General features: G+C 39.4%; 1 protein-coding gene across 1 annotated transcript in view; it reads left to right on the forward strand.

Moving 5' to 3' along the window:
* Positions 1-13,517, forward strand: part of megf10 (multiple EGF-like-domains 10) — a 176,877-nt gene extending 163,360 nt beyond the window's left edge. Inside the window, exon 25 of the mRNA XM_059973847.1 lies at positions 12,059-13,517. Within this exon, the coding sequence (XP_059829830.1) occupies positions 12,059-12,213 (155 nt within the window). The 3' untranslated portion in view covers positions 12,214-13,517. The remainder of the gene's footprint in view (positions 1-12,058) is intronic.
* Positions 13,518-14,058: the final 541 nt, after the last annotated feature.

The raw sequence follows: 14,058 nt of genomic DNA on the forward strand, positions 1-14,058 counted from the left end.
CTCGAAAACCTCCACATCCTTCCTATAATGAGGTGAGGTGAACAGAACTGAACACAATATTCTATGTGGTCTGATGAGAGTTTTATAGAGCTGCAACTTAATCTCACAGCTTCTGAACTTATTCTTCCAAGTAATGAAGGCCAACGTACCACAAGCATTCTTTTTTTTAAACTTTTTTTTATTGTATTTCAAGTAGTTACAAAATAAAAGTATGAAAAAAAATGTATATTACCCATCCCCCCTCCCCTTAACCCCTCCCCCTAGCATGCCTATAGAAAAAAAAGAAGAAAGAAAGAAAGAAAGAAAGAAAGAAAGAAAAAGAAAGAGTGCCTGGATATCGGAAGATCCCCACATGCTCCATGGAGCTCGTAATAACTTTAGTATATATATTTATTTCTTTCCCCAAATAACCAATTATTTCATCTTCGGAGCACCTGTATATTTAATCCTGTCTTTTGTAAATAAGGGCGCCAAATTTTCAAAAATGTTTCATATTTATCTCTTAAATTATAAGTAATTTTTTCAAGTGGAATACAGCTATAAATTTCTTTCTTCCAACGATCTATACTTAAATATGTATCCGATTTCCAAGTAACTGCAATAGCCTTTTTGGCTACTGCCAATGCAATTTTTATAAATTCTTTCTGATATTTATTTAATTTGGGTATCGGTTTTATCCCTTCAATATCAACTAGTAAAAATAATATTGGATTATGTGGAAGTTGTATTCCAATAATCTGTTCCAATAAAACTCTTAAATTTGTCCAGAAAGGTTGAATTTTAGAACAAGACCAAGTAGAATGTAAAAAAGTTCCAATTTCTTGGTTACATCGGAAACATTGATTGGATAAATTTGGGTTTAATTTATTTATTTTTTGTGGTGTAATATATAATTGATGTAAAAAGTTATATTGCACTAATCTTAACCGGACATTTATTGTATTTGTCATACTCTCAAGACATAGTCTTGACCAATTTTTTTCTTCAATTTTAATATTCAAGTCACTTTCCCATTTTTGTCTTGACTTATGGACTCCTTGTTTAATTGCCTGTTTTTGAATCAAATTATACATACAAGAAATGAATTTTTTAATCTTTCCTTTTTGAAGTAAAGTTTCTATTTCATTAGATTTCGGCAATAACATTGTTTGACCTAATTTTTCTCTTAAATAAGCCCTTAGTTGAAAGTAACAAAAAGGAGTCTTGTTTGATGCTTTATATTTATTCTTTAATTGATCAAATGACATTAATATACCTCCTTCAAAACAATCACCTATATATCTAATCCCTTTTTGAAACCAATTATATAAAAGTTGATTATCCATTGTAAAAGGAATAAAAGATCTCTTTGCTAATAAGGATTTCTTTATCTCATTGTCAACATTTATCTTATTCCATAAGTCAATTAAATGTTTTAATATAGGAGATTCTTTCTTTTCCCGTATCCATTTAGATTCCCATTTATATATAAAATCTTCTGGTATATTTTCTCCTATTTTATCTAGTTCTATTCTAATCCATGCCGGTTTATCTTTCTCAAAAAAAGATGCAATAAATCTAAGTTGATTTGCTTTATAATAATTCTTAAAATTTGGAAGTTGTAACCCTCCTGGATCAAATTTCCATGTCAATTTTTCCAAAGATATTCTTGACATCTTACCTTTCCAAAGAAACTTCCTCACATATTTATTTAACTCTTGAAAAAACTTCTGGGGTATTTGTATTGGTAGTGATTGAAATAAGTATTGTAATCTAGGGAATATATTCATTTTTATGGTATTTACTCTACCTACTAATGTTATTGGTAATACCATCCATTTATCAAGACCTTCTTGAATTTTTTTCAATAGTGGTAAGTAATTTAATTTATATAAATTCTTTATATCATTATCAACTCTTAAACCTAAATATTTTATACCATTTGCCGGCCATCTAAATTGGGTTATTAATCGACATTGACTATAATCTCCTTTAGTAAGAGGTAAAATTTCACTTTTATCCCAATTTATTTTATAACCTGATATTTTCCCATATTCTTCTAATCTATAGGATAATTTACGCAACGAGTGTAATGGGTTTGTTAGATAAAGCAGAACATCATCAGCAAATAAGTTAATCTTGTATTCTTCCTGATTAACTCTAAAACCCTTAATATCTGGGTCCATTCTAATTAATTCAGCTAATGGCTCTATCGCCAACACAAGTACAGCAGGTGATAATGGACAACCTTGCCTAGTTGACCGTGTTAACTGAAATGGTGTTGAAATTTGACCATTTGTCACTACTTTAGCTTTGGGATTAGTATTTAAGGTTTTAATCCATTTTATAAAAGATACCCCTAATCCATATTTTTCCAATACCTGAAATAAAAAATCCCATTCCAATCTATCAAATGCTTTTTCTATCACAAGCATTCTTAACCACCCTATCAACTTGCACAGCAACTTTAACTGAACTCTGGACTTGAACCTTGGACTCTGTTTCTCCATACTGCTAAGAATCTGCTGTTAACCTTGTACTCCCCCTTCAATTTCGATCTTCCAAAGTGTATCACTTCACCCTTTTCTGGTTTGAACTCCATCTGCCATTTCACTGGCCTGCTTTGCATCTTGCCTATATTCCTTTGTAGTCTACAACAGTTTTCTACATTATCCACAACACCATCAACCTTCGTGTCAACTTACTAAGCCATCCTTTCACCTCCTTAGCCAAGTCATTGACAAAAATCACAAAGAGTAGGAGTCATAGAAGAAATCCCGTGAAACTATATTAGTCATCGACCATCTGGGAGAATACACTTCATCTGCCAGCACACTCTGCCTTCTGTGGGCAAGCCAATTTCAACTCCAAACAACCAAGTTTCCATGAATCCCATGCTTCCCATCTTTCTGAATAAGCCTACCATGAGGAATCTTGTTGAATGCCCTACTAAAAGCCATATATACCACATCGACTACTCTTCCTTTATCAGCTTGCTACATCACCTCCTTAAACCTGTCAGGCTTGTGAGCTACAACCTGCCCCTCACAAAACCATACTGACTATTCCTCATAAGATTATGCTTTTCTAAATGCTCATAAACACTGTCTCTAAGAATATTCAATAATTTGCCCACCACTGATGTAAAACTCACTGGTCTGTAATTCCCAGGATTATCCTTATTACCTTTATTGAACTACAGAACAACATTTTCCATTCTCCAATCCTTATGTAATCCTTCTGTGGCCAGGAAGGGTGCAGAGATTGTAGTCAATGTCCCAGAAATTTCTTCCTTTGCATCCCATGTTAACCAGGGATACAACCCATTTGGCCCCAAGGATTTATCTATCCCAACGTTTTTCAGAAGCTGCAAAATATCTTTTTTCTTAACCTTGACATGCTCCAGTGCATTAGTCTAACATTCATCAGAGTCCCTCTCTGGTGAATGTTTCAATGTCCTTACTTTGTTTCAAAGTATTCATTAAGGACCTTGCCTACCTCCTCCGTCTCCAGGCATATGTTTCTCCCTTATTCTTGAGCAGTCCTAGCCACACTCTAGCTATCCCCCTGTTCTAGGCACATGTGTAGAACACCTTGGCTTTTTCCTACTCAACAAGACTTCCTCATGTCCCCTTTTATCTCTCCTAAGTCACTTCTTAAGCTCCTTTTTGGATCTCTTGTAACTCTCAAGAGCCCTGTTTATTTTTAAGCTTGCCTCCACCTTCATCTTGACTGAATGTTCCTCCTCTCTTGTCAACCATGAGAGGAGGAACATTTAGTCACCCGACATCCTTTCCCTCCCTCAATGGGACAAACCTATCCAAAGCCCCATGCAAGTGGTTTCTAAACAACTACCACACTCCTACTGTGCATTTCCCTGTGTTCATCTGTTCCCAATTTATACTTCCCAGGTCTGGTCTTATACCATCTCTTCCAGTTACTTTCCCATATTGCCTGTTTCTGTCCTTATCCATGGCTATCCTGAGGTTAGGGAATTGTACACACACACTATTACCTGACCAGGATTATTACCTAGTGCTGGATCCAGTAAGGCCTCTTCTCTAGACAGCCTGTCCATATAGTGTGTCAGAAATCCTTCCATGACAACAACCCTGTTATTTTCCTCTCGTTTCCAAAATCTGACTACTCAGTGTGCTGGTTGCTATTGTTGGGCCTATAGAATACTTCCAATGGAGTGGTTGCTCCCTTCCTCTTTCTGACTAGCACCCACACTGGCTGAGTAGGCAGTCCCTCTACAATGTCCTCCCTTTCAGCAGCTGTGATACTATCCCTGATTAACAATGCCACCTCCTCCCCCCACCTCTTTTACCTTCCTCCTTTTTGCAACATCTAAACCCCAGAACATCAAGCAGCCAATCCTGCCCTTGCAAGAGCCAAGTTTCTGTAATTGCCACAATGTCCTATGCCCTATCCAATGCCTATCCTTCCTCACAGTCCCTCTACACCTTGCATCTCCCTTTTCAACTGCTGCTCCAGCATCTGATAATACAGCTTCCATCCCCTACCAACCTATTTTAAACCCCCTGCAACAGCTCTAGCAAACCTTCCTGCAATACCAATGGTCCCTCTTGAGTTCAGATGTAATCTGTCCCTTTTGTACAGGTCCTACCTTCCCCAGAAGAGATGACACAAATTTGAAACCATGCCCTACGTCAGCCATATAGAACCATAGAACATTACAGCACAGAAACAGGCCTTTTGGCCCTTCTTGGCTGTGCCAAACCATTTTTCTGCCTAGTCCCACTGACCTGCACCTGGACCATATCCCTCCAAACCCCTCTCATCCATGTACCTGTCCAAGTTTTTCTTAAATGTTAAAAGTGAGCCCGCATTTACCACTTAATCTGGCAGCTCATTCCACACTCCTACCACTCTCTGCTTGAAGAAGGCCCCCCCTTAATGTTTCCTTTAAACTGTTCCCCCTTCACCCTTAACCCATGTACTCTGGTTTTTTTCTCCTCTGGCCTCAGTGGAAAAAGTCTGCTTGCATTCACTCTATCTGTACCCATCATAACTTTATATACCTCTATCAAATCTCCCCTCATTCTTCTACACTCCAGGGAATAAAGTCCTAACCTATTCAACCTTTCTCTGTAACTCAGTTTCTCAAGTCCAGGCAACATCCTTGTAAAACTTCTCTGTACTCTTTCAAAGGTATTAATATCCTTCCTGTAATTTGGTAACCATATTCTTACCCTCACTGGCAAATGACACAGGCAGCAAACCAAGGACTACTACCCTTGAGGTCCTGCTTTTCAGCTTGCTATCTAGCTCCCGATATTATCCCTTCAGGACCTCATCCCTTTTTCTACCTGTGTCATTGGTACCAATGCGTACCACAATTTTTGGCTGCTCATCCTCCTCTTTAAGCTTAAGCATGTGGTCCAAGATGCCACTGACCCTGGCACCAGGGAAGCAGCATACCCTCCACAAGGCTTGTTTTCATCCACAGAATCTCTTGTCTCTTTCCCTAACCAATGAACCCCCACTATCGCTACTGCTCTTCTCTTCTCCTCCTTCCTCTTCTGAGCCACAAAGGCAGATTCAGTGTCAGATACACGGCTGCTGTGGCTTTCCTCAAATAGGTTGTCCTCCCAGTAGTGTCCAAAGTGGTTTTGAGAGGTGCAGCCACAAGGTCATTCTGCACTGACACCCTATTCCCTTTCTCTCTCCTGACAGTCACCCAACTACTCGCCTCCTGCAACTTAGGTGTGACTACTTCCCTGTAACTTCTGTCTATCAGCCCCTCAGCCTCCTGAATGATCAGGAGTTCTCACTATTCCAGTTTCCTTCAAGGTCTTCAAAGCACTTCTTGCAGGTGCAGCTATCAGGGACACTAGCAGTCTCCCAGACTTCCAATATCTTGCAAGAGGAGCATATCACTGCCCTGGCTATCATTCCCACTGTTCTACCTGTACAATCAAAAAGAAAGAGACTTTACCAGCCTTCACTCACTTACTCTTCCTCATCTTGCTAAAGCCTCAGTGTCCCATGCTTACACTAAGTCATTCCTACAATAGCCACTGAAGTTAATTTGAACTGCCCAAGAACTGTAAGCAAGGAGAGCTAAATCATTCCCAAATAGACCTTGTATCTGTGCATCCTGATCAAAATCCCCATTGGGAATTTTCCAGCCAATGTCACCATAGTGTAATATACTGATCAATTTCACTAGGGGAAATATCTTGAACAGTGTCCACAGAGCATTATCCCGGTCAATGCTACCACTGATGAATCAGAATCAGACTTTAATACCCAAGTACCTGTGCACATACAAGGAATTTACTTCCGGCAGATGTTGTCTCTCTGCTCATAACAATAATAATGATAAATATAAATGAAAATATAGATTATACATACAGGTAGTGCAATCCAAGTAATAGTTAGCCGACTGTTAACTGTTCAGCAAAGTGACCGCAGTAGGGAAAAAACTTCTCCAGTGCCTATTAGTCTTAGTCTGGAGGGATCTGAAGCACCTACCAGACGGAAGCAGTTCAAACAGTTCCTGCGCAGGTTGGAAGCAATCCTTTATGATGTTCCCCGCCCTCTTCTTCAACCTGGAAGAGTACAGGTCCACAATGGAGGGCAGGGAGGCTCCAATGATGCGCTCAGCAGTCCTCACTGTGCGCTGTAGTCTGGTTCTATCCTGCTTGGTGGCGGCTCCAAACCACACAGTGATGGAGGTGCACAGGACAGACTCAATGACTGCAGTATAGATGAATATCGTCCACTGAATATACCAGTCAATGACACTAGGGGAATTCCCTGATCAAAATCACCAGATGAATACCCTGGACAGTTTTGCCCTTTAGTATCATCAGAGGAATGTCCTGAATAATATCTTGTTGAGAAATATTATTGAGTGGAAATCACTCAGCGAATAACGCCAGGATCATGAAATGGCAGCTAGCTTCAGGAAATATCCTAACAGACTGGATGTAAGGACCGTTTTCCCTGACTGGGGCCTTTACAATGAGGGGTCATAGTCTTATGGGGGGAAAAGAATTCAGACTAAGATGAAGAGTAATGTCCTCACTCAAAGCGTGGCAAACTTGAGGATTTCTTTACCATAGAGAATTCTGGAGCGGAAGTCACAGAATATTTTTAATGAGGAGGTAGATACATTTCTCAATTCAATAAATGTTGAGGTATAGGGATAGAGGGGGGGGGATACAGAATCAAGTTGATGATCGGCCATGATCCTGTTAAATGGCAGAGAAAGCTTCAAGGTCCATAATGGCTTACTCCAGTTTTCTGTTTTAATATGTCTATCAGCAGTGTAATATCCTGAGTGATAGTACCAGGGGCAAAAGCTCTTCAATGCCATCTGAGATTTCTAAATCCTAAATATGTAGACTACATGAAACAAGCATTCTTAAGTTCTTTTGTCTATCAGCTTTAATCAATGTTCTCTTGTTACTGATCCATCAGTTATAGGTAGCTGTTTATTTTATTATACAATGTAAAACACTATTGTAAATACCTTCAAGAACATCCTCCTTCCTTGGTAGGTTGGTTTGCTATTCTCACATTACTGAGGTACAATGAAAAAAAACTGTTTTACATGTAATCCATACACGTTGTTTCCATACATCAGTGCACTGACATAGAATAACAGAAAGCAGTAACAGAACGCAAAATATACAGATATAGAGAAAGTGCAGTGCAGATAGACAATAGGTTGCAAGGCCACAACGAGACAAATAATGAAGTGGAAGGTTCAATTTATCATACCAGGGGACCATTCAATAGTTTGTTAACAACTGTTCTTCAGCCTAGTTGAATGTGCTTTCAGGTTTTTGTCTTTTCTGCCCAGTGGGAGGGGGAAGAGAGAATGTGTGAACTCATGTGATCACATTGACTGCCTTACCTAAGCAGCTAGAAACATAAAAAGAGCCCATGGAAGGATGACTGGTATTTGTGATGTGCTGAGCTGTGTCAGGGGGCAGGGGAGTGGGGATGACTGGAAGAATTGGATCAGCCCATGATTGAATGGTGGAGCAGATCGATGGGCCGAATGGTCTACTTCTGCTCCTATATCTTATGGCTTTATGGTCCTATGGTTTCCACAATTCTCTGTGGTTACTTGCAGTCTCAAGCAAAGCAGTAACCATACCAGATATATACATGTATCTATAAAAATTGGTGAGAGTCAATGGGATGCCAAATTTCCTTAGTCCCCTGAAGAAGGAGCGGTGTTGGTGAGCTTCCTTGACCATAGTATCTACAAGGTTGGACCAGGACAGGCTATTGGTGATGTTCACTCCTAGGAAATTGAAGCTCTCAACCTTTCTCTGCTCTGTTGAGAATGGCCTACATCTCTGAATACATACCTCCTCACAGAACATTCTCAGTGAGGAATGTCTGCAGACAGAAGTCATCATGCACATTAGAACAAATGACGTAATTAGAGAAGGGAATGAGGACTTGCAGAGTGAACACAGGGAGCTATAGAAGGAGTTACAAAGCAGTACCTCAGGTGTAATAATGTGGAAGTGAGGGTAAGGATAAGAGGACATGGCAAATAAGTACATGGCTGAAAAATTGGTGTAGGGCACAGGAATTCAGACTTTTTAAACCATTGAGATCTCTTTCTAGCAGAGTTGACTTGTATAAGAGGGATGAGTTACAACTTTGTTACAAATAGTGAGGCTGCACCTGGAGAACAGAATGCAGTTCTGGTCTCTTTACTTAAGGAAGGATATTCTGGCTTTGGAGAAGATTCAAAGGAGCTTCACGAGGTTGAATACGGAAATAAGAGGGATAACCTATGAGGAAAGATTGAGTAACTTGGGACTATACTGGAATTCAGAAGATTGACAGGATAGATAAAATAGAGGCAAGAAAGTTGTTTCCACTGGTAGGTGAATCTACATCTAGGGAATATAACATCAAGTTTCAGGGGAATAGATTTAGGATGGAGCTGACGAGGAACTACTCTCAGAGATTAGTGAACCAGTGGAGGTTAGAGAAGCCATGGAGACTATCTCTTTAAATATACTTAAGACACAGTTAAATAGTTTTTTCCATAGAAGGGGAGTGAAGGATTTTGAAGAGGGCAAGAGTAGATATTGGGATGCTGGAAGGTGATGCTAGATAGGTAATAATAAGGGACAAAGATGAACTGAATAAGTATTTTGGATCAGTCTTCACTGTGGAAGACACTAGCAGTATGCCGGAAGCTTGAGAGTGTCAGAGGGCTGAAGTGACTGTAGTTGTTACTACTAGGGTATTACTAGGTGCTTGGAAAACTGAAAGGTCTGAATGTAGTTAAGTCACCTGGATCAGATGGACTACACACCAAGATTCTGAAAAAGATAGACAAAGAGATTGTGGAGGCACGAGTAAAGATCCTTCAAGAATCACTAGATTCTGGCATGGTTCTGGAGGACTGCAAAAATTGCAAATGTCACTCCACTCTTCAAGAAGGGAGGTAGGCAGAAGAAAGGAAATTATAGACCTGACCTCAATAGTTAGGAAGATGTTGGAGTCGATTGTTAAGCTTGTGGTTTCAGAGTAATTGGAGGCACATGATAAAATAGACCATAGCCAGCATGGGAAAATCTTAAGGGAAAATCTTGCCTGACAAATCTGTTGGGATTCTTTGATGAAATAACAAGCTGGATAGACACAGGATAATTGGTGAACATTCTATACTTGGATTTCTAGAAGGCCTTTCACAAGATGTTGCACACGAGGCTGCTTAACAAGCTATGAGCCCATGGTGTTATAGGAAAGATGGATAAAGTATTGACAAGAGGGAAAGAGTAGAATAACTGCAGCCTTTACTGATTTCTGCTAGTGACTAGTGGTGTTCCGCATTGGTTGGTGTTGGGAGCACTTCTTTTTATGCTGTATATCAATGATATAGATGATGGAATGGATGGGCTTTGTTGCCAAGTTTGCAGATGATACGAAGGTAGGTGGAGGGGAAAGTGGTGCTGAGGAAGTAGGGAGTCTGCAGCGGGACCTAGACAGATTAGGAGAATGGGCATTGAAGTGGCAGATGGAATACAACGTAGGGAACTGTAAGGTCATGTGCTTTTATAGAAGGCATAAAAACCTAGACTATTTTATAAATGGGGAGGAAATTCAAAAATTCAATGTGCAAATGGACTTGGAAGACTTCATACAAGATTCCCTAAAGGTTAATGTTGAGTTGGAGGGCAGAAAGGGAATTGAGATGGCTTTGGCAGAGAGGATTAAGGAAAATTCCAAGAGATTTTGTAAGTATATTAAGGAAGAAAAAGTAACTAGAGAGAGGAAAGGATGTTTCATAGACCAAAGGGTACGTTCTTGTGTAGAGTTGCCTGAGATTAGCAAGGTCTATAATGAGTGTTTCTGCTTTGTTTTTACTGTAGAGAGACATGGTGACTTCAGAACTAGGTAAAGTAATTGGTAAAATCTTGGGGGTAACCTGCATTATGGTAGAGGAGGTGCTGGATGTCTCAAAATATATGATGGCGGACAAGTATCCAGAGCCTGCTCAATTACATCCAAGAACACAGTGGGAGGCCAGAGAAGAAATTGTCTGAGTCCTGGCTGAGATACCTGCATCATTATTAACCACAGTGAGGTGCCTGTAGACTGGAGGGTATATTGTGCCTTTTTTTAAAAAGGGCAGCAAAGAAAATACTGGAATTGCAAATCAGTAAGTCCAACATTTGTAGTAGGTAAGTTATTGGAGAGGATTCTGAGGGATGAAATAAACATAAATCTGGAAAGGCAAGGGATGAACACAGAGTCGGCATTGCTTTGTACATGGAAGACCTTATCTTATGAACTTGGTTGAGTTTTTGATGATGTAATCAAGATGGTTCATGATGGCAGAATGGTAGACGCGGTTTATATGGACTTCAGTAAGGCCTTTGATAAGGTTCCAATTGGTAGGGTGCTCTGGAAGGATAGATAGCATAAAATCCAAGGAGAGCTGGCTAACTGGATATTGAATTAGCTTGTTGGAGAAAGCAGAGGTGATGGTGGAAGATTGCTTCTCAAACTGAAGGCCCATGACTAGTGCTGTGCCTCAGGGATCAGTGTGGGGCCCATTGTTGTTCTTCATGCATATCAATGATTTGGATAAGACTGACAAGGCTATTATTAGTTAGGTTGGGGATGACATAAGAATAGGTGCTCTATTGGATTATGAAGAAAGTTATCAAAATTTACAGGGGGATCTTGATCAACTGAGTAAGTGGGCTGAACAATGGCAAATGGAATTTAATTCAGATAAATGCAGGATGTGCATTTTGGAAAGTTTAATCCAAGTAGGACTTTAACAGTGAATGACAGGGCTCTGAGGTGTGTTGTAGAACAGAGAGACATTAGAATACAAGTACAGAGTTCACTGAAAATGAATCACAAGTAGACAGAATGGCGAAGAAGGCCTTTGGCATGCTGGGCTTCATAATTACTGTATAAAAGATGGGAGGTCATGGTGGGACTGTATTGATGCTGGTGAGGCTGCACGGAGTATTTGTTCAGCCTTGGTCACACTGTTATAGGAAATACATAATTAAACTGGAAAGAATGCAAGAAAGACATACAAGCGTGTTGAAGGACTGTGTTAGAAGGGGAGGTTGGACAGACTAAGACTTTATTCCTTGGAGTAAAGGAGACTGAAAGGTGATCTTATAGAGGTGTATAAACTCATCAGGGGATAGTTAGGGTGAATGCACTCGGTGTTTTTCTCAGAGCTGGGGAATCAAGAACGAAAGGGCAAAGGTTTAATGTGGGAAGGGAAACATTTAATAGGAACTTGAGAGCAACTTATTTACACAAAGGGTGGTAGTATCTATGTGGATTGAATCACTGAAGGAAGTGGTTTAGGCAGGTACAATAAAGATAACTGGGCAAGATTAGAAGGTTATGAGTTAAATGTGGATGTATTGTTAATATTGTTAATATGAGTTAATAGGATTAGCTTGGAAGGGGCATCCTGTTTGGGATGGCCAGTTGGGCCACGACGCCTGTTTCTGTGTTGTATAATTCTATGACTTTGTGTCACAGATAAGCCTTAACAAGTGTAATCATTAATTATGATATTCTTGTGCTCTAGAACCAACAGTAAGTGTCATTCACGGAACATGCAGTGGCGGTGCTCCCTTTGGCCCTTATGACCTGCCCAAGAACAGTCACATCCCCTGCCATTATGACTTGCTACCAGCTCGAAACAGCCCCTCAACGTCACATAAAATGAACGACAATGAGTGAATTGGATGGCCACAACTTACGGATGGAAAAGTGTCCAATTGAACAGCTCTCTGGGGTAACAACAAAAGGAGTCTGGCCAATGTCTTCCCAGCTCCTCTGGATGAATTTCAATGACGATTTACCACCAGTGCTCAACTGTGTTACAGATGAAGAGCAGGAAAATTTTGAAGGCCATCATACAACTCAAGAGGATCCCTTTATAAAATTCCTTCTTTTGCTTTCTTTTTCTGTGTCTTTGAGGGTTGACATTAAACCAGGCACCTTCATGCATTGATGGTAATATTTTATAATTTACCTTATGGAAAACATTGCTAGTGAAGAACTTAATTGCCTAACAATTTTTTGGAAAGGAGGTCCTTTGAAACATTTCCATCTTACCAATCTCAACATGCCATTCCTAAAAATCTTACTAACTTTTTAAGTAAGTCATTCCACATATACATAAATAATACTCAATAATACATATTGATACTCATTTCTTTAAATAGGTAAAATATTTTAGTTCTTATATTTTTTATAGAACAGTTTTGACTTAACTGAGGAAACGAAGCAACTACATGATGAGTGCAAGTGGTCACAGCAAAGTGCAAGTCATTAATGGATTCTTAGTGATTAAAAAGCACACTGTAAATGCAAGCATCCTTTGGAGACTTCTATTGCTTTGTAGCCACAAACCTTTGAGCCTATTGTAGTCACAGCCATCTTCTGTTTCTTCTGTCTCTGCGAGCTTCTTGTAAGATAAAAACAATGCTGTGCTTAAGCTGGTCTTGTGCATCACAAATAAATTTGTTAAAAAAAATTAGTGAATTTAGTTTCCTTTTGTCTTTACTTTCCCAATAACCACCCCGTGTTCTGGTGATATATGCTCTTGTTCTTTGCATTTAAATCTGCGTTCAGTTTAACGGTTGTTTTCATTGTTACACGCGAGTGTAGTTTTTGTGTAATTAGAACCTTGTGTCAGAATCCTGAGCCTACGTTATTAATCCTGTGTATTGTATGATAAATTGTACATAGAGACAAACCAGGTTAAACTGACTGACAAGTGGTAATTTGTTTAATGAACTTAAAACTGTACAGAAAAAAATCTTGCCCTGTCAGTATCATTAATTTGTAAGTGCTGTTGCACTATAGCTGGATTGCATTGTGACATTAAATATACTGCCCACAAAGACCATTTTAGCTGAGCAATAACGTCTTTATTACATTATTTATGTATTTTCTCTTGATCAGTTTAAACCATAACAAACAATGTAAGTGTATTATTGCAATTCATTTAGTCCAAGTGAATTCCAGCATTAAATGGTTTTCATTCTTCTTTAAATATTTCAGCATTATATCTGTTTTATGTAGAGAGTGTTTGTCACCAGCTTTTTAATAAAAATTACTTTCAAAAGTGTGTTTAGTCTATTTTCCTGTCACATGATTTCAGATCAAACATGGGTAAGGAAACCGCCTCTTGATTACCACCTAGTATCTTCCCCAAGATGATGAATCAGTTGATTCTCAATTGTGTAACAACATTAGGAAGAAGCACTGAAAGCAGCAAAGTCACACAATATCCTCCAGCTGGAGGATTTACAGTATGTGTCCACCATTGAGAGTTGTTCAGAAGTTCTGGGACTGATTGAGTTCTGATGGGTCTAGGTGCCTGGCTGGGTCTACAGGAAATAATGAGTAAAACAACATATTGTAGCAGCTGCTCCACCACTGTCCCTTTACTCTGTCCTTTTAATCCACCTGGCTCGCATTGCCATTTCTCTTTCCTTTTGCCATCCTCTCCACTTGCCTATGCTCCTCCCCACCTCCCTCCCTTTATTCCACATTCCACCTTTCTCTCCTATCAGA

The sequence above is a fragment of the Hypanus sabinus genome, chromosome 7 (assembly GCF_030144855.1).
Source record: "Hypanus sabinus isolate sHypSab1 chromosome 7, sHypSab1.hap1, whole genome shotgun sequence".
NCBI lineage: Eukaryota > Metazoa > Chordata > Chondrichthyes > Myliobatiformes > Dasyatidae > Hypanus > Hypanus sabinus.